Source organism: Schistocerca serialis, chromosome 2 (assembly GCF_023864345.2).
Source record: "Schistocerca serialis cubense isolate TAMUIC-IGC-003099 chromosome 2, iqSchSeri2.2, whole genome shotgun sequence".
NCBI lineage: Eukaryota > Metazoa > Arthropoda > Insecta > Orthoptera > Acrididae > Schistocerca > Schistocerca serialis.
The window spans coordinates 1116113612-1116134505 of NC_064639.1; the positions used below are offsets into that span (position 1 = coordinate 1116113612).

Genomic DNA, 20894 nt, shown 5'->3' on the forward strand with positions numbered 1-20894 from the left:
ACCGGGTGATACGCCAGTATGGCGATGACGAATACACGCTTCCAATGTGCGTTCACCGCGATGTCGCCAAACACGGATGTGACCGTCATGATACTATAAACAAAACCGGGATTCATCTGAAAAAATGACGTTTTGCCATTCGCGCACTCAGGTTCGTCGTTGAATACACCATCGCAGGCGCTCCTGTCTGTGATGCAGCGTCAAAGGTAACCGCAGCCATGGTCTCCGAGCTGATAGTCCATGCTGCTGCAAACGTCATCGAACTGTTCGTGCAGATGGTTGTTGTCTTGCAAACGTCCCCATCTGTTGACTAAGGGATCGAGACATTGCTGCACGATCCATTACAGCCATGCGGGTAAGATGCCTGTCATCTCGACTGCTAGTGATACGAGACAGTTGGTAACCAGCACGCCGTTCCGTATTAAACTGCTGAACCCACCGATTCCATATTCTACTAACAGTCATTGGATGTCGACCAACGCGAGCAGCAATGTCGCGATACTTTTTTTTATTTTGGTCATCGGCCTACTGACTGGTTTGATGCGGCCTGTCACGAATTCCTTTCCTGTGCTAACCTCTTTATCTCAGAGTAGCACTTGCAACCTACGTCCTCAATTATTTGCTTGACGTATTCCAATCTCTGTCTTCCTCTACAGTTTTTGCCCTCTACAGCTCCCTCTAGTACCATGGAAGTCATTCCCTCATGTCTTAGCAGATGTCCTATCATCCTGTCCCTTCTCCTTGTCAGTGTTTTCCACATATTCCTTTCGTCTCCGATTCTGCGTAGAACCTCCTCGTTCCTTACCTTATCAGTCCACCTAATTTTCAACATTCGTCTATAGCACCACATCTCAAATGCTTCGATTCTCTTCTGTTCCGGTTTTCCCACAGTCCATGTTTCACTACAATGCTGTACACCAGACGTACATCCTCAGAAATTTCTTCCTAAAATTACGGCCGGTATTTGACATTAGTAGAATTCTCTTGGCCAGAAATGCCTTTTTTGCCATAGCGAGTCTGCTTTTGATGTCCTCCTTGCTCCGTCCGTCATTGGTTATTTTACTGCCTACGTAGCAGAATTCCTTAACTTCATTGACTTCGTGACCATCAATCCTGATAAGTTTCTAGCTGTTCTCATTTCTACTACTTCTCATTACCTTCGTCTTTCTCCGATTTACTCTCAAACCATAAGTGTACTCATTAGACTGTTCATTCCATTCAGCAGATCATTTAATCCTTTTTCACTTTCACTCAGGATAGCAACGTCATCAGCGAATCGTATCAGTGATATCCTTTCACCTTGTATTTTAATTCCACTCCTGAACCTTTCTTTTATTTCCATCATTGCTTCCTCGATGTACAGATTGAAGAGTAGGTGCGAAAGGCTACAGCCTTGTCTTACACCCTTCTTAATACGAGTACTTCGTTCTTGATCGTCCACTCTTATTATTCCCTCCTGGTTGTTGTACATATTGTATATGACCCGTCTCTCCCTATAGCTTACCTTTACTTTTTTCAGAGTCTCTAACAGCTTGCACCATTGTATATTGTCGAACGCTTTTTCCAGGTCGACAAATCCTATGAAAGTGTCTTGATTTTTCTTTAGCCTTGCTTCCATTATTAGTCGTAACGTCAGAATTGCCTCTCTCGTCCCTTTACTTTTCCTAAAGCCAAACTGATCGTCACCTAGCGCATTCTCAATTTTCTTTTCCATTCTTCTGTATATTATTCTAGTAAGCAGCTTCGATGCATGAGCTGTTAAGCTGATTGTGCGATAATTCTCACACTTGTCAGCTCTTGCCGTCTTCGGAATTGTGTGGATGATGCTTTTCCGAAAGTCAGATGGTATATTGCCAGACTCATATATTCTACACACCAACGTGAATAGTCGTTTTGTTGCCTCTTCCCCCAATGATTTTAAAAATTCTGATGGAATGTTATCTATTTCTTCTGCCTTATTTGACCGTAAGTCCTCCAAAGCTTATTTAAATTTCGATTCTAATACTGGATCCCCTATCTCTTCTAAATCGACTCCTGTTTCTTCTTCTATCACATCAGACAAATCTTCACCCTCATAGAGGCTTTCAATGTATTCTTTCCACCTATCTGCTCTCTCCTCTGCATTTAACAGTGGAATTCCCGTTGCACTCTTAATGTTACCAACGTTGCTTTTAATGTCACCAAAGGTTGTTTTGACTTTCCTGTATGCTGAGTCTGTCCTTCCGACAATCATATCTTTTTCGATGTCTTCACATTTTTCCTGCAGCCATTTCGTCTTAGCTTCCCTGCACTTCCTGTTTACTTCATTCCTCAGCGACTTGTATTTCTGTATTCCTGATTTTCCCGGAACATGTTTGTACTTCCTCCTTTCATCAATCAACTGAAGTATTTCTTCTGTTACCCATGGTTTCTTCGCAGCTACCTTCTTTGTACCTATGTTTTCCTTCCCAACTTCAGTGATGGACCTTTTTAGAGATGTCCATTCCTCTTCAACTGCTATATTCTGCTAACAGTCATTGGATGTCGACCAACGCGAGCAGCAATGTCGCGATACTATAAATCGCAATCGTGATAGACTACTATCCGACCTATATGAAAGTCGGAAACGTGATGGCACGCATTTCTCCTCCTTACACGAGGCATCACAACAACGTTTCATCAGGCAACACCGGTCAACTGCTGCTTGTGTATGAGAAATCGGTTGGGAACTTTCCTCATGTCAGCACGTTGTAGGGTTCACCACGGTCGCCAACGTTGTGTGAATGCTCTGAAAAGCTAATCATTTGCATATCACAGGATCTTCTTCCTGTCGATTAAATTCCGCGTCTGTAGCACGACATCTTCGTGGTGTAGCAATTTTAATATCCAGTATTGTATAATATCCAGATATAAGGATAAAAGTGGTCTAAATTATGTACTGTTCATCCATGACACATTACGCAGTTTGGAGAGGCCATTCATATCGGAAACTACTGTAGAAGTGCGGTTGTAAATGTATAGCTCCTTCGAAGGGAGCAATAACACTCTGCTTCCACTTGGTGCTTATATACCGCACCGGAATCGCACTTGGATGAATATACGCTGCAGCAAGTCCTTAAACGGAAGCATTCGACTTTAGTAGTTCGTGTGGCCCTATTCACAATAGTGCTGTGGCGGTGTAATGGTTAGCGTTTCTGCCTAATAAGCAGTCTGCCTTTGGCAGCGAAGCTGTTCGGACTTGTTTACGACCCGGCTGTGAACGTTCGCGGAAGAAGCGGCGTTTACGCCGTCGTTACTCGCTTGTGTTGCTGCTTGCGAACGCAGTGGCACACAACTTTTGAAAACCCACGATACAGCTCACGTTCTGTAACGGGCAGGCAAGACCGAAGGCTTCCGAAATCGAACGTTTCTTGAGGGACGAAGTTCATCTTAATTACACGGAGATTATTGGAATTCACTTATCAATCATGGTGAAGGACATCTTCGATCTGCATGTATGCAGAGGCGACTCGTGCAACTCCCCAGCGGAGACTTCCAACGTCGCTGCCGCTGACGGCGCTTCGCGGGGAGGTGACGCCGATGTCGGAGCGTACTATCGAACCAACGCCACCTTTGTTTGAGGCACCTTCGGGCCCCACTGAAGAGGGAATGGCTCCGATCAACCTCCAATCCCAGACACTGCAGGTGGTGGAGAAAGAGGATGATAGCATCACGCAAGGCATGGAAACTGAAGTGGAACGGCCCCAGGGCGTTGTGGCGGTGGCGGGACAGCAGGAGATACAAGATTCGCCAACACCAGAGGCCGTGGTTAGGGCCCGCAAACATCGCTCGCCAAGCGCTGCAAGAAGCGCCGACTGAACTGTCCGCTCCCTTCTCTTTTTGGGATCCCTGATGAGTCTAACAATATGAACCTGTCTGACTAGGAACCATAAGCTTCGGATGTCGCTGACCATATGAATTCGGACAGTGAACAGATGTCATGTGGTTCAGACGACGTATCCGCTCAGGGGCACGCCACTCATTCTGCCGCGGAGTCTAAATTTGCGAAAGATCCACAGATGTCACGCATCAGTGCAGCACAGGTCAGTTTGAAGCACCCCAATAAGATCAGCTGGTATGCGCAGGACGAAGAAATCATTGATGCCAACCCTTCCATTGGTGGGGATTCGCATCCGTCCGCATCTCAAGAAACCCAATGCCGCAGGGATACGTCAGTCTGGCGGCCCTCTGCGGATGTGCAAAGGGACTATCCATAAGGTGAAATTTCGTCATTTCAACATCATGTGGAGATGACAGCTACTCGACCCCAGGCATACAGATTAGGGACAGTGAACGTAAATACCATTCGATCGCCTGTGAAACAGCAGCTGTTCAGGGACATGATATACTCGGCGGATGTGTGTATACTGTCGGTGCAGGAAATTTACGTTCCTGAATTCCAGGAAGTAGATGAATACATCTCCTACACTTCGCCTCACTCGGACATCGACAGTGGAACGGCGATATTGGACCGTGACGGGATTCAGGTTCGCGATCTGGCTTGTCTGCCTTCGGCACGAGGACTGGCGATAACTGTTCATGGAATTCGTATTCTCAATGTTTATACCCCTTCCGGCACAGACAACAGACGGGCGTGTGCGAGATATTATTCAGAAGAGATTGTGCCCTTATTTACCGGCAGATTCGATCATTTCGTTGTAAGTGGTGACTTCAATTGTGTTTTAGCCCAAAAAGACCTGACTCCACATTACAATAGCTGTCGTGAACTGCAAGTGCTATGCCGGAACCTGGAGTTACGCGACACCTGGGACAGGATTCATAGGAACCGTGAGGGATATACTTTTTTTACCAGTCACTCGATGAGCAGACTTGATCGAATATATGTTTCGGTTGGCCTACAGGATCAGGTGGTCGACGCGGAACGATGCCCTGCGGCATTTACTTACCATATAGCTTACATTTGTACCGTATCACCCGACAGGCAAGATGTGTGGAGAAGCCGCGGGACATGGAAGCTCAATTCGTCACTTTTGGCGGAGCCCGAATGTCGTCAGAGAATGGAGGAGGTACGGACCACATCTCAACGCCGTCTACCAACATATGCCCCAGTGCTTCAGTGGTGGCTCGAGTATACTAAGCCAGCAATAAGAAGAGCTGTCATACAGTATGATCGCGATAAGACGATATGGCAAAGAGATACTCTTGGCTATTACTACACCACGTTTCGTGAGTTGTCATTCCATGTGCCGTCTGCAGAACATCATGCAGAAGTTCATCGTGTCAAGGCACAAATCCTATCGATCACGCGACAACGACTGGGTGGCATCCCGATAAGGGCAAGATGTCTCGACACCATGTCTGGGGAACGTACCTCAATGCACCATGTGTTGCGGGAACACAAACTTTACTGCCGCGAATTGGTCACGGTGCTCCACAGTTTAGATGGCCGTCAACTGACAACACAACAGGACTTTGCAAATGGATTTTTAGAGCATTTCCGCCACCTAAATGCCGGAGCACCGACGGACCGTCGAGTGGGAAGACATATTGCAACTTCTGCAAACGACATTGACAGAGACGGATAAGGCAGCACTTATGAAGCCACTCACGGAAGACGATATAAAGGTGGCACTCACAAAAGGAGCATCCCATGAATCACCAGGGCCAGATGGGATTACGTTTATTCATCGAGAATTCGCGGACATGATGATGTCACAGTCGGTGTCGATGTACAGTGAGTTGATGCGTCCTGACATGTACCTGCTGTCGGATTTTGTGACGGGCTTTCTTCTTCCCATCCCGAAGATGGCGCGGAGTTGAAGTGTTCATCAATATGGGCCTCTCACTGTGTTAAACATCGACTATGATATCTTTGAACGACTACTAGCGTTTCGCCTCAAAATGGCGATATCCAGGACAATCAGGCTTGCCTTGGTGTGCGAAGCAACATATCCTCGGTGTTAAGTGAATACCGCGACGTTATCGCCCTTGCGGAAACGTGTAGAATGAGAGCGGCGATGATATCTGTGGACTTCGATCGTGCGTTTCGACGTTAAACCGTAACTTCTTGGCGTCAGTCATATGCCGAATGGCGGTTCCACCTGTTTTCATCTCCATAGTTATGAGGTTAATACGAGGGGCTACATCGAAAGTGATTGTAAACGATCGGGAAGCGGGCTCCATTCCCTTCAATAAGTCGGTTCGATAAAGGTGCCCACTCTCCATGATGCTATTTGCGATAGCATTCGAGCCTCTGGTGTGTGTTATGAGCCGCTCACTTACTGGGATAGCGCTTAATGAGAACTCTTTCCTTTGTCACGCATATACGGCCGACATGACCCTTCTTGTCAGATCAGGACATGAAGTGCGTCAGGCTGTCGAACATCTAGACTCTTACGGGACAGCGGCAGGCAGTGCCGTTAACATGACGGTACGCAAAATTATGGACATTGGACGAGGCCTGGAAGACGTACCGGGACCGTTCAGACGGTGGAATCGCTGAGATGTCTGGGCATCATATTTACCCTTTCACTACGGTGGTCATCCGCGGGGGGGTTCTTGGCGGCTTCTGCAGAATGTTCGTCTGACGATACGCAAAAGCTCCTTGAGAGCCTTTGACATGATCCGAAGTGTGGCATACACTAACGTGCACATAGCGTCACGACTGCCCCATTTGGCGCAGATCCTACCAATACCGAAGGGTATTGCGGACCTGCCTTTGGTTATTATGTTAGTAATGGGATGTTATTTAAGATCAAATATGACACGTTAACCCTACAGTTCCGGAACGGTGACCTCAACCTCACAAACGTGGATTACAAAGCTTTGGCGCTTTACATGCGAGCGATGATACTAAATTGGCAACAACGAATGCATACAATAACATCAGCTGTGATAGAAGAACTTGTTCCGCTTCCGCACGAATCCCGATAGCGGTGGGCAACATTTCGCTTTCTCTTGCACACATTGCTTCATTTCTTGTTGATTATAGTTACGTTCGTCTTAAAGTACCCTCGACGAGAATACCCCTGACTCGGAAGTTCTATCGCTGCTTGATGGATCACCATGGCCGCAACATAATGGAATTCAAATATCCAACGAGAACTGGGAAGCACGTTTGGTGTGCAGTGCATGCTCCATTACTGTCAACAGCAACGAGATCAATGTGTTATATTCTCATAAACCGTAAACTTATGACCAGGAGTCGATTACTTACAACTGATATGGTCGACTCTCCTCTTTGCACAAAATGTCGACTCTTAGCAACGGAAGAACATGGTTTAATGTTTGGCGCAGCGAGGGACGTCTGGAGCTGACGCCTTCCTTCGGTGCACTAACTACACAGAAATCCCATCGGATGTACTTTTTCTACCGGACAAGACTTTTTTCTCAAACAAAAGACGTTTGCGGTCGATTGGATCGCTGGTCATGCGACATAATATCTGTTTTCATACAATATTAAGTCCATGAAGGATTATTGGATATACTTACAAGAACAACACGAGCTCATACGGAGTCATACGAAATACAGGACTTACTTTTCCAATTTTTAGGAAGTGTTTTTTACAATCTGCTCGACAGCTGGGGAGTCCCAGAAATGAGAAGACCCCAGCAGCAGAACGACAAGAGACAGCACTGCACGGTTCAAATATATTGGCACATTGCACACTGAGAAGACAACTGGTCCCTATCTCTTGCCGCCAGATCTGCCTGGATCATGGTTCAAATGGCTCTGAGCACTATGGGACTTAACTTCTGAGGTCATCAGTCCACTAGAACTTAGAACTACTTAAACCTAACTAGCCTAAGACATTGCACACATCCATGCCCGAGGCAGGATTCGAACCTACGACTGTAGCGGTCACGCGGTTCCAAACTGTAGCGCCTAGAACCACTTGGACACTCCGGGCGGCCCTGGATTATGTTAACGTGTAAAAACAAAAAAAGGGAAACCGACGATGGTAAACACCGACACCGCCTCAGATAATGGTCCTTCGAATGGTCGACGCAGAAGAAATACATGCCGTCGACAGTGGCAGGTATGGTGAAAATTATACAGTTGGATGCCGGAATCAAGATGCGACATCGCGTGCTGCCGGGATTTTGATGCTGATGGTTACTTCGTTTTCACTCCCGCCCGTGACTAGGATTGGCATTTACTTTATTCATGTCAAAAAAAAAAAAAAAAAAAAAAAAAAAAAAAAAAAAAAAAAAAAACAAGGGTGGCATTTACGTTGATTTCATGGTTCCAAAATTGTTTTTGCTGTCTCGATTCTTTTCTTATCCCTAGGACAGCACTATTGTACGAATGAAGATTGTTTGTTTACCCTGCCTTCCTGATCCACAAAAAAAAGCAAGAAGCCCCAGTTGTGAGATCCGGCATGACACGAATTTTGATTCATTTATTCAGCTTCCATCAATATCGTAGGAAAGTTTTTAATTTCGCCTTCTACAGGGTGGTCAGAAACAGTCTGAATAGGTTGTAAATGTGTTGCACGGTAGATTGTGCAGAGGTGTAACCGTTAAGAAAAAAAATTCGATACGTTGAGCCGTTTAAGCAGTAAGATACAACAATTGGACATTAGTAAAGCTGAGAAGTCACCTATGTTATCATTTACGCTATGAAACAACTGACACTAACTGACGATAGCCAGACGGTGAGCCGCTTGTTTTTGTGCACGCAACGCCGTGATTGGCTAACTTCAGTCTAATTATCGCGGAAATAGCACAGTGTATAATTTTTTTCTGAATAGTTATTTCTCAGCACAACATACCCCGCAAAACCCTTACAAGCCTTTCTGGTTGTATCTGAGCACACTGTACGTCATGACAAACACAGGGTGGCGCACGAAATGTGTTACCATTTTATTTTTGAATATAAACTTTATTTCCAATACAATCTGAGAGGAACATATACTACAATGAGGAGCCGTCCATGGAGATTTGTTCTAACTCAGCACATGATCAATGTGTCCACCATTTCGTTTCCTAACTTCCTTCAAACGAACACTGATGTTAGTGATTACGCTACGGCACAAGTCTTCCGTAATTTCACTGCAAGCTTAAAGAATAAGTCCTCTGAGCTCCATTAAATTTCACAGCTTCTTGCTACTGCCTTGCCCTTCAACACTCAGTGGTTCATGCAAGATGGAGCAAGGCCACATACTGCAAACACTGTGTTGGAGTTCTTACACGAGCATTTCGACATGCGGATCATTTCACTCAGGTTTCCAGGTCGCTTTAATGACGGACAAAATTGGCCCCCAATATTCCAGACCTCAATCCATGTGACTCTTTTCTTTGGGGGTACCTAAAGGAAAAAAAATTCCCGAAACGTGCACGTGATTTAATGGAGCTCAGAGGACTTATTCTTCAAGCTTGCAGTGAAATAACGGAAGACATGTGCCGTAGGGTAATCACTAACTTCAGTGTTCGTTTGAAGAAAGTTATGAAACGAAATGGTGGACGTACTGATCATGTGCTGAGTTAGAACAAATCTCCATGGACGGCTCTTCATTGTAGTATATGTTCCTTTCAGATTGTATTGACAATAAAGTTTATATTCAGAAAGAAGCACATTTCGTGCGCCACCCTGTATATCGCCAAGTTCATTTAAAACCGTTATATTTAGTGTGGTGGTCAGGTCTACTTTGTAGGAGAAAGCACTGTTACAACATCTTCGCGATAAAAAGAGAATGAGAAAGTGTATTTTCGACTCAGTCTCCTGTGTGACCACGCCACGGAGCTGCGGTGCAACAGTAGACAGTAGACACTTACCAGCAGAGCTCTATGAGGCGCTGCGCCTGGCTGGTAGACTGCCGGGTGACCTCCTCGTTGACCAGCTGCGAGAAGCGTGACACGCACGAGTCCCAGTCGTCAGAAACTGTCGAGTAGCAGCGGCTGTACTGCAGGTACCCTGCAACAACCACGCACCAGCGGCCGCTCTACACTGGGTACGCAACGTGTGTTACGACATGTTACGCGTTTAGTTTACTTTCTACAATGATTATGTTCGGCATTACAGCTGAGAAATTTTGTCAAAATATCGAATTAAGAAAAAATATGTGTTACGCGTCGAGCAGCGCGTGACCTTGATTGGGACTTCTGTTATCGCGCGTTGTTCGCGCCGTACTGTTAGGATTGTATTAGTTAGAGATGGAGCTGCTTGTGTAGCAGCATGCTATTAATTTAATATTTATAACCTCAATAAAATCAAACCTCAAAGTCCTTCTCAGACACACAGCTTTTTCGCATTTGGCACATACACTCAGGAACAATGAAAATAGCGCACACAGAGGGAAGAAAGAATACGAAATTTTGCGCATACGCAATGTGAGATCCGATCTCCACGTGATACAAGTTTGGTGGCAATGTGCATGCCGACAGACTTGCAGTAGCGCCGCAACGGGGCAGGGGACACTATTTAAACGGTGCGTAGTGGACGACTCATACACTTGACGATCATATCCCGACTAGAGCAGGACTTTAGTAGGTGTAAAATGCCAGGTAGACGTGCTTGGGGCGGGGTGGGGGGGGGGGAGGGGGGAGGGTCTAATCAACTGCTAATCAGTAGGCTGGTCGACACGACATGTGGCTCGCCAGATCGATCGTCCCACCGTTCCCTTTGTTCCGCCAGAATGCTGGGAGCCGAGGATACGAGATGGCACTCTTGTGTCACGTACTTGATCTGGGAGTGACTAGGAAGACGACGAGGCGAGAGAATCGAAGGATCGACCGGCCAGCGATCAGCGATCGTACAATATCTCGCTCCACAATGCAAGCGTGTGTACGCGTGCCAACTGTTTCACAAGCCATTTCCAGGCGCCTAGCAGGTGTTAATTTGCAATGCACTCAGCCTTCACGTGTACCGCCGTTTACACTGAGACTTTGGCGACTCTGTCCACAGTGGTGCCAAGCTAGATCGACGTGGATTGTCACAGACTGGCAAAACGTGGTGTTTAGTTCTAAATTTACATTCGTTTTTGGTATGGATGATAACTGCATACGGGTATGGAGGCAGCCTGATGAACGGTACAATTCCATCCACGCTGTCCCGCCCCACACCGCCCGAGGAACTGGAGAAATGGTCTGGAGGCTCTAGCCTGCTATAGCCGTAATTGTGGTACGTGCAACCATAACGGGCTGGCATTACTTTGATGACATTCTTCAACCCCATATGAGACCTTTCCTACATGGTCTCCCAGGGTCCCTTTTCGAGAAGATAACGCTAATCTGCATGCAGTTCCAGTAGCTGAAGACTTCCTATCTCATATTCCGACTCTTACACGGCCAGCCTCCTCCCCGGACTTCTCCCTATAGAGCTTATATGGGAACAGCCGAAACACCAGATGCCACCGTGTCACTCTGTACATGACTTGGAGGTGGCTGCTCAATATTTGTGGGCTAATCTTCCTCAGTACAATATCAGACGTCTAACCAGTTCGATGCTAGACCGTGTTGCAGCGTGTGTTGCAGCAAAAGGTTGTACAACGCGTTATTAATGTTGCACTGCATTTTTCTGAATGTACTTACTGTATATGTACATGTATAATGTTTATGGGATCGAGTGAATCTCTCATATGAATCATTACCTTTAACAAATTCCTTTTAGATTTGATGTTTCCTTCTTAATGCGCTATTTTCTATGATGCTAAGTGAATGCCATGTATTGTCATATGAGGTATTTATCACACTACAACTTTTTTGGAAAATTTTAATGTTTTATAATGAATTAGTGACCAGTATTTGCAAAAATAATCAGTAAACAGGTTTTACGGAAGTAGGTATAATATCAACTGGTACGTAATGCATCTACATATATATCCCGTAGTGCGAAGAAATGCGTGACAGAAGGTGTACATCGTACCAAGTAATAAGGTTGCTTCCCATTCCACTGGCGAGTAGATTGCGGAAAGAATGATCGCTAAAATTTGCCTGCGTACGCTGTAATTAGTAAAATCTTGTATTCGTACCTTGAGAACTGTAATGAATTCTTCCCCTAATAATGGTTTTAGAAACTTGCTGAGTAGAATTTTGTGCGGCAGTTGTTCTATGGCTATCATTTCATGTATTTTAACAATTCCGTGACTCTTTAACATGAGCCAGGCATCTGAATATTCGTGCTGTGCTTCTATGAATGCTTTGTTAGTCATTTTTCATGGATCGAACACACTCGAACTTTATTCTAGGACGGTTCGCACGTGGGGTTTGCAATCAATCTCCTTTGTAAACAGGTTTTTCCCAGTACCCTGGGAAGGAATGAAACTATGCCACCTGGCTTACCTACGATTCTGCCTATGTGATGATTTTGTTTCATATCTACACAAACTGTTACACTCAAATCTTTGTTTGAGTTGACAGGTTCCAGCTGTGACTCACTGATATGCTGGTAATAGCATTTAAGGTTTTGCGCTATATGAAATGTATGATTTTACATTTACGAACTTTTAAAACAAGTTGAAAAACTCTGCATCACTTTGAAATCTTATCGTCATCTGACTGGGTGTCAGTGAAGTTTTATGCAGAAACTGCTTGGTTATAGAAAGCGGCAGCACCTGTATAAAATTAAGACTGCTATTAATATTACCTGCAAGATCAATAATGTACAAAATGAACAGCGAAAATCGTAACCCTTTCACAAAATTCCCTTGGGAACACCTGACGTTACTTCCGTTTTTGCGATGAAGTAAAGTAAAGTCGTATAGCCTTAATAGCTGAGAGACTGCGAAGAGCTGATTCAGCCATCTAGTTGGCAACATATCCCTCCGCTTTGCCCCCATAGGCACCTTTCCGGCACGAAGTTTGAGAGCTGTGCCCGTAACTGTACCTGTTAAGTCTAGGTGATTGTAATCGATACGTGTCATGTAGCGTCAGGTTCGTGTCGGACATGATGACAGAAGAGAGAACATCACAGTGACTGCCGAGTTTAATGTCCCCATTCCACGAAGATAAAATTCCGGGGTTTCTCTGTCAAGAAATCCTCATCCACTGTAAAATTTAGCTTGATACCCCTTTGTGATAGTACTTACGATAATAAGCGTCGTCGGGATACTGAGTTAATGCTTTCCAGAACAGAATAATTAGTCCATACACGTTATCCATGTCTACCAAGGTTTATGTTTAACCGGAAATTTTATTTTCCAAGACCATTGTTTTCGAAATTCATGCTGGTTGGCATCAAGGTCTTTTCGTTCGATATACATCGTTATGTCTAAGCTCATATACGAGGCGTGTTTTTTTTAAGTAAGTACCGTTTTGAAATTCAGAAAAGACGTGCTAAGATATCTCAATAACTTTATTTTTACATGAAAGCCAGTACCTTAATCTACCCACTGACGCCGTTGCAGTCTGATTCTTCCTTGTTTACGTTGTGTACGGACTGTTTAAGATGCCTCCGATAATCATGAGTCCCGCCGACTGTGAAGTACGGGCTGTTATCAGATTTCTTAGTGCTAAAGGCCTAAAAGCGATCGATATTCATGGTGAGATCTGTGCAGTTTACGGAGAAAACATTATTAGTGATGGAATGGTAAGATAGTGGGTGAGAACATTTGAAGATGGCCGCACAAATGTGCATGATGAACAACGGAGTGGGCGTCCTTCGGTCGTTAATGAAAGTTTGGTGTGGGAAGTGGACAATAAGGTGAGAGAAAACAGACGCTTTACGATTTCCTCCTTGGGGGATGACTTTCCTAATGTTTCTCGTAGTATTTTGTATGGCAATGAGACCGAGCACTTGAATTACCGAAAATTGTGCGCATATTGGGTACCGAAAATGTCGACCGATGTGCACAAAACCAAACGTTTAGACAGTGTACTGACATTGAGCAGTACCACAACGACGGTGATGATTTCTTAAGCCAAATTGTTACGGGCGATGAAACATGGGTGGCCAACGTCACACCAGAATCAAAGCAACAGTCCATGGAAGTTGAGCAAGACTATCGTTTTGCTGCAAGACAATGCCCGTCCGCGTGCGGCAAATCAGACTAAAGATTTCATCACATCTTTTCGATAGGAAACTCTAGATCATCCTCCGTACAGCTCCGATCTTGCGTCCAGTGACTACCATCTGTTCCTGCACTTAAAGAAACACCTGGGCGGTCAGCGTCTTCAAGACAATGACGAAGTGAAAACAGTGGTGATGCAGTTCTTAACAAGTCAGCGGCAGACTTCTGTAAGGAGGATATTCAAAAACTGGTACAACGTTATGACAAGTGCCTCAATATTGACGGAAATTATGTACAAAAGTAGACTATAGTACAGGCTTTCATGTAAAAATAAAATTATTGAGATATCTTAGCATGTCTTTTTTTAATTTCAAAACGGTACTTACTTAAAAAACACGCGTCGTATCAGCGTTATGTGAAACGCGAGGGCAAAGTATGGGGAAACATCGAAGACACAGAAAAATATTTGGGGTGTCCAGAACGATCTAAATACGTGGAACAAACAGTGCATTACTGAGCACTCACATTATCACGTTCGATGCTGCGACGAAAATTCGTACAAGGGTAATATCACAGTACGGACTACAACAAGGAATTGCAGAGGGGAAATAGCATTTTTAGTCTTCTACCAGGATATTTAATACCCCTTGGTACCAGTGTTAACAAGTACGCATGACACAATATCGCGCATGCGCTCTAGAGGCTATAGACAGTTCCAGTACAACATCCGTTGCTGCCGTACTGCGGTCGCGAAGTGGTGCCGAGGCTGTTTCCCAGATAAGTTATTGCAATATGACGATGTCTTCCTATACTATAGTTTTTAGTATTTGACGTTGTCCATTATGGACAAATCGTAGCTTCTTTTTATTCTGAAGAAGGTTGGGTTATCCCAACTGAAACCTAGGCAAATCAAAGTAAATATTTCAACTGAGGGTGTTGTTAATTTAAAATTAAAATTAGTGTGTATCAGTTTCACTTATGCTTGAACCGATTTCTGGCTGGCTTCTAACACGTTAGCAAAAAATAGGAATGTGCAGGATGCAAAGAAAAGTAATTTTTGCGAAAAGCCGATACCTGCTGATGTCCTTCTACATCTACATCCATACTCCGCAAGCCATCTGACGGCGTGTGGCGGAGGGTACCTTGAGTACCTCTATCGGTTCTCCCTTCTATTCCACTCTCGTATTGTTCGTGGAAAGAAGGATTGTCGGTATTCATCTGTGTGGGCTCTAATCTCTGTGATTTTTTCCTCATGGTCTCTTCGCGAGATATACTGCCTGACTCCTCGGTGAAGGTATGTTCTCGCAACTTCAACAAAAGCCCGTACCGAGCTACTGAGCGTCTCTCCTGCAGAGTCTTCCACTGGAGTTTATCTATCATCTCCGTAACGCTTCCGCGATTACTAAATGATCCTGTAACGATGCGTGCTGCTCTCCGTAGGATCTTCTCTATCTCTTCTATCAACCCTATCTGTTACGGATCCCACACTGATGAGCAGTATTCAAGCAGTGGGCGAACAACTTCCTTTGTTTTCGGATTGCATTTCCTTAGGATTCTTCCAATGAATCTCAGTCTGGCATCTGCTTTACCGACGATCAGCTTTAAATGATCATTCCATTTTAAATCACTCCTAATGCGTACTCGCAGATAATTTATGGAATTAACTGCTTCCAGTTGCTGACCTGCTATATTGCAGCTAAATGGTAAGGGATATTTTTTTCTCAGTGAACTTCCGATGTTCCAGCGGCCTTTCCTCTTTTGAGCGATTTTAATTGTTTCTCCATCCCTCTGTCGTCTATTTCGATATCTACCATTTTGTCATCTGTGCGACAATCTAGAGAAGGAGCTACAGTGCACTTTTCCTCTGTGAAACAGCTTTGGAAAAAGACATTTAGTATTTCGGCCTTTAGTCTGTCATCCTCTGTTTCAGTACGATTTTGGTCACAGAGTGTCTGGACATTTTGTTTTGATCCCCCTACCGCTTTGACATAAGACTAAGATTTTTTAGGATTTTCTGCCAAGTCAGTTCATAGAACTTTACTTTCGAATTCACTGAACGCCTCGCGCATAGCCCTCCTCACACTACATTTGGCTTCGCGTAATTTTTGTTTGTCTGCAAGGCTTTGGCTATGTTTATGTTTGCTGTGAAGTTCCCTTTGCTTCCGCAGCAGTTTTCTAATACGGTTGTTGTACCACGATGGCTCTTTTCCATCTCTTACGATCTTGCTTTGCGCATACTCATCTAATACATATTGTACGATGGTTTTGAACTTTGTCCACTGATCCTCAACACTATCTGTACTTGAGGCAAAACTTTTGTGTTGAGCAGTCAGGTACTCTGAATTCTGCTTTTTGTCACTTTTGCTAAACAGAAAAATCTTCCTACCTTTTTTAATACTTCTATTTACGGCTGAAATCATCGCTGCAGTAACCGCTTTATGATCGCTCATTCCCTGTTCTGCGTTAACTGTTTCAAATAGTTCGGGTCTGTTTGTCACCAGAAGGTCTAATATGTTATCGCCACGAGTCGGTTCTCTGTTTAACGGCTCAAGGTAGTTTTCAGATAAAGCACTTTAAAAAAATTTCACTGGATTCTTTGTCCCTGCAACCCGTTATGAACGTTTGAGTCTCCCAGTCTATATCCGGCAAATTAAAATCTCCACCCAGAACTACTTCAGAATAAAAGGAACTAGGATTTGTCCATAGTGGGCAACGTCAAAAACTAAAAACTAAAAAATCTCCACCCAGAACTTCTTCAGAATAAAAGGAACCAGGATTTGTCCATAATGGGCAACGTCAAAAACTAAAAACTCTCGAGGCTATAGCCAGTTCCAGTACGACATCCGTTGCTGCCATACTGCGGTCGCGAAGTGAGGCCGAGGCTGTTTCACGGATAGGTAATTGCAATATGACAATGTATTACTGTATTATAGTTTTAAATTTTTGATATTTTCCATTATGCACAAATCGTAGTCGCTTTTATTCTGAAGAAGGTTAGGTTATCCCAACTGAAGCCTAGATAAATGTAGGTTAACGCTGCAAGTTAGGCTGTTGTTAATTTAAATTTAAGATTAGTGTATTTCAGTTTCACTTACGCTGGCTTCTAACACGCTAGCAAACAATAGGAATGTGCAAGCTGAAAAGAAAAGTAATTTTTGCGAGAAGCCGATACCTGCTGATGTCCTTAACCCAATCACAATAACAACTATTGCTCCTAATGAGAATGAGGTCGAGCAGACAGGGCAAGCAATTAGCTAATAACACAATAAGCGAAGAGCGAATCCAATAGAAGTGGCACGAGGTGGGGGCCTCGTAGTGCCGCAGTATACTCACTTTCGCGGAAGCCGGGGTCGTCACAGAGGAACATGAAGAAGTAGCGCGCCGCCGCCACCTGTTCGTCCAACAGGCGCCGCATCGGCTCGTCGATGCAGCGCGAGTAGGAGTCGATGCACGACATGCCCGTCTTGAAGCCCCTGCAAGCACACACGCACAATTACTCCCTTCATAGCAATAAGCGGTGCGTTTAGCAGTACATGCATTTTAAGAACTTACGCTGTGTTTTATTCATTACCATATGACAGTCCATCTTTCAAATACTGAAGGTGGCAGGAGTCAAATACAGGGAGCGAAAGGCTATTTACAATCTGTACAAAAAGCAGATGGCAGTTGTAAGAGTCGAGGGGTATGAGAGGGAAGCAGTGGTTGGGAGGGGAGTGACACAGGGTTGTAGCCTATCCCTGATGTTATTCAATCTGTATATTGAGCAAGCAGTGAAGGAAACAAAAGAAAAATTCGGAGTAGGAATTAAAATCCATGGAGAAGAAATAAAAACTTTCTGATTTGCGATGACATTGTAATTCTGTCAGAGACAGCAAAGGACTTGGAAGAGCAGCTGAATGGAATGGACAGTGTCTTGAAACGAGGATATAAGATGAACATCTACAAAAGCAAAACGAGTGTAATGGAATATAGTCTAATTAAGACGGGTGATGCTGAGGGAATTAGATTAGGAAATTAGACACTTAAAGTAGTAAAGGAGTTTTGTAATTTGGGGAGCAAAATAACTGATGATGTCGAAGTAGAGAGGATATAAAATGTAGACTGGCAATGGCTAGGCAATCGTTTCTGAAGCAGAGAAATTTGTTAACATCGAGTATAGATTTAAGGGCCAGGAAGTCGTTTCTGAAAGTATTTGTGTGGGGTGTAGCCATGTATGAAAGTGAAACGTGGACGATAAATAGTTTCTACAAGAAGAGAATAGAAGCTTTCGAAATGTGGTGCTACAAAAGAGTGCTGAAGATTAGATGGGTAGATCACATAACTAATGAGGAGATATTGAATATAATTGGAGGGAAGAGGTGTTTGTGGCACAACTTGACTAGAAGAAGGGATCGGTTGGTAGGACATGTTCTGAGACATCGAGGGATCACCAATTTAGTATTGGAGGGCAGCGTGGAGGTTAAAAATCGTAGAGGGAGACCAAGAGATGAATACACTAAGCGGATTCAGAAGAATGTAGGCTGCAGTAGTTACTGGAAGATGAAGAAGCTTGCACAGGATAGAGTAGCATGGACAGCTGCATCAAACCAGTCTAAGGACTGAAGACCACAACAACAACAACTACAACAGTGACAGTCCGTAACATAAAATGCTAGGAGACGAAATAAGCTATACTTCCTTAATGCGGTGTCGATGAATTCTCAACTGACAAACCTCTTACCAGTTTTACTAAACGGCTAAAACGTAGCGCAATGACAGATGCGACTTGCCCTTGTAATGGGGTCCAGGAGCGACGAATATTTGATTTCCAGTATTTCAGGTAATTATTGATGGAACTTAAAAGTTTAAAATGCTGTTAGAACCTACTCAAGTTAGAAAATATGTACAGGGCGATTCAGCTGCCCCGACGATGTAGTTATATGCAACCCGCAATGTTATACCAAGCCTTCAGAAATGGACCCCAAGATTTCCATATAGCCCGGTTCGCTGCGGGCAAGCTATTAGTCATACAGAAAAAATGAACAAGACCTTCTTGTAGGAAATACATTGTGCTTATGTCTTGTACTGGGAGACGATTTCGCTAGCGGCCGTATTGAACAGAAACCTACAGAAGTGACCTTTGAACGCACCCCCAACCCCACACTGAGCCCCATCGGGGTTTCTAGTACGTGTTTGGTGGCACCGCTGTACAAAACTTTGCAACTGCACGAACTATTTCCCACACTCGACCGCATTTGGTCTTCACTGACTGGTCTTCTTACGACACTGTCTTAATGTATCACTTACAAACTGTAAAACTGACTTTTTGTAGGCTTTACCTAACAATTTTATGAATTTCGAAGTATAAAATAAATAGCTACATCGTCGTGTTCGTCACGCCTCTTGACTGTGAAACTACTGTTATTGTATGGGTTACATCACTCACATCACCAGCTTCTCCACAATGTTGAAACGGGAGCTTGATGTCCAGTATACAATACGAATTAATAGACCGCTGTTTTTGAGCGAAACGTAACGATGATTCAGTATGCTAACATCCTGCACGATGTAGCCAATCCAGGTCTCCGTGATAGCCTTTCTTCAAATAGAGACAGTCCTGCAAGTTTCAAAGGAGGACTTCTGCGAAGTTCAAAAGGTAGGACATGGGGTACTGCAGAAGTAAAGCTGTGAGGACCGGTCGTGGGTCGTATTTGCTTAGCTCAGTAGTTAGGGTACTAGCTCGTGAAAAGCGAAGGCCACATTTTTAATCTACCATGAACTTTCATAACTACTAGTAGGTATGTGAACAATACAGTGCATCCTTCCGTCATCCAGCTAACAGTTAACGCAAACACTTCCGGATATATCAAGCAGCACAGTATACGCCACCAGTGCGTCTGTGAAGGTAATAGAGTATGTCATCTAAAACATCCCAAAACAATTCTCATGAAAACATTTCGAGAAGCAAGAAAACATGACCACAATGATTCGTAGGAACTGAACGCTCTGATATTGGGACAGAGATACTACTCGCTTGAACATCGCGTACAGAAAGTGCACTTCAAAAAATGATGATAGCATTCTGCGAAAATTACACGTTCCGGCCGTACTTCTAGCTGCTTGTACACAGGGTCTGACATTTAGCACAAAAAAATTGAATACTGGTTATAGCTGCAATTCCCAAATTAGATGTAACGAGAACCTCATCCCTGACTCTTACAGAGAACCGAACTCCCATGTATCAGACAGCTTCAAACATTTGAATCGTATGCAGATCAGTTATTGTGTTAAATATTTCAAGTTAATTATGTGAAAACTTTATAGGTGAAGACACGGAATCCCAATTATGTTAATTTTATTAGTTTCGGAATATTCGCTCAAAGACAAAACAAGAAGTAAAAACCGAAACTATTCAACCATAAAAAATGATAGCTCTTTTATATGCTTTCATTACAAAACGCTGGATGAGTGTAGTCTGGGTTATGCGATCGTTTTTAAGCAGAAAATAATTTTTCGGGCATCTCAATGTTACTAAGTCACAACTCCTGAACAACATGTCATAAACTGATATAATTTTACAGCTACATCCAATGGTGTATGTGAATACTGGCTTGTGGATTCTGTCTGTATAGTGTTTTCCGAATACAGTTAGCAGTAAAGAAGTAATAAATTAAAATATCCTGCCTAATGCTGAGGTTTTACTACACGAAGAACAGAAATGAAGGAAGCGATAAACTTTTTTCTTTTCATGATTTCTGTAGGGAAAGGGTATCGACATGAAAAGGTTAGACAAGGGTTTGAAATTGTGTGTAAAGTAATGTGGATGCAGCTAAGATGTGCCACCTTCAGACATTGGATGCAGGAGGTCGGAGTAATTTGAGAGCTGTGAGATACGATGCCTGACGATTATAAACACGGTGATTCAGCTGCCCCTATGGATGTCGTTTTATGCAACCCGCAATGCTATATCTGGCCTTTAAAATCCAC

At 43.9% G+C, this 20894-nt stretch overlaps 1 protein-coding gene across 1 annotated transcript in view; it reads right to left on the minus strand.

The window, feature by feature from the left end:
• Nucleotides 1–20894, minus strand: part of LOC126456652 (uncharacterized) — a 160709-nt gene that overhangs the window by 121510 nt on the left and 18305 nt on the right. The window contains exons 3-4 of the mRNA XM_050092396.1: nucleotides 17262–17401; nucleotides 9757–9895 (exon numbers count right to left, since the gene is read on the minus strand). Of these exons, the coding sequence (XP_049948353.1) occupies nucleotides 9757–9895; nucleotides 17262–17401 (279 nt within the window). The remainder of the gene's footprint in view (nucleotides 1–9756; nucleotides 9896–17261; nucleotides 17402–20894) is intronic.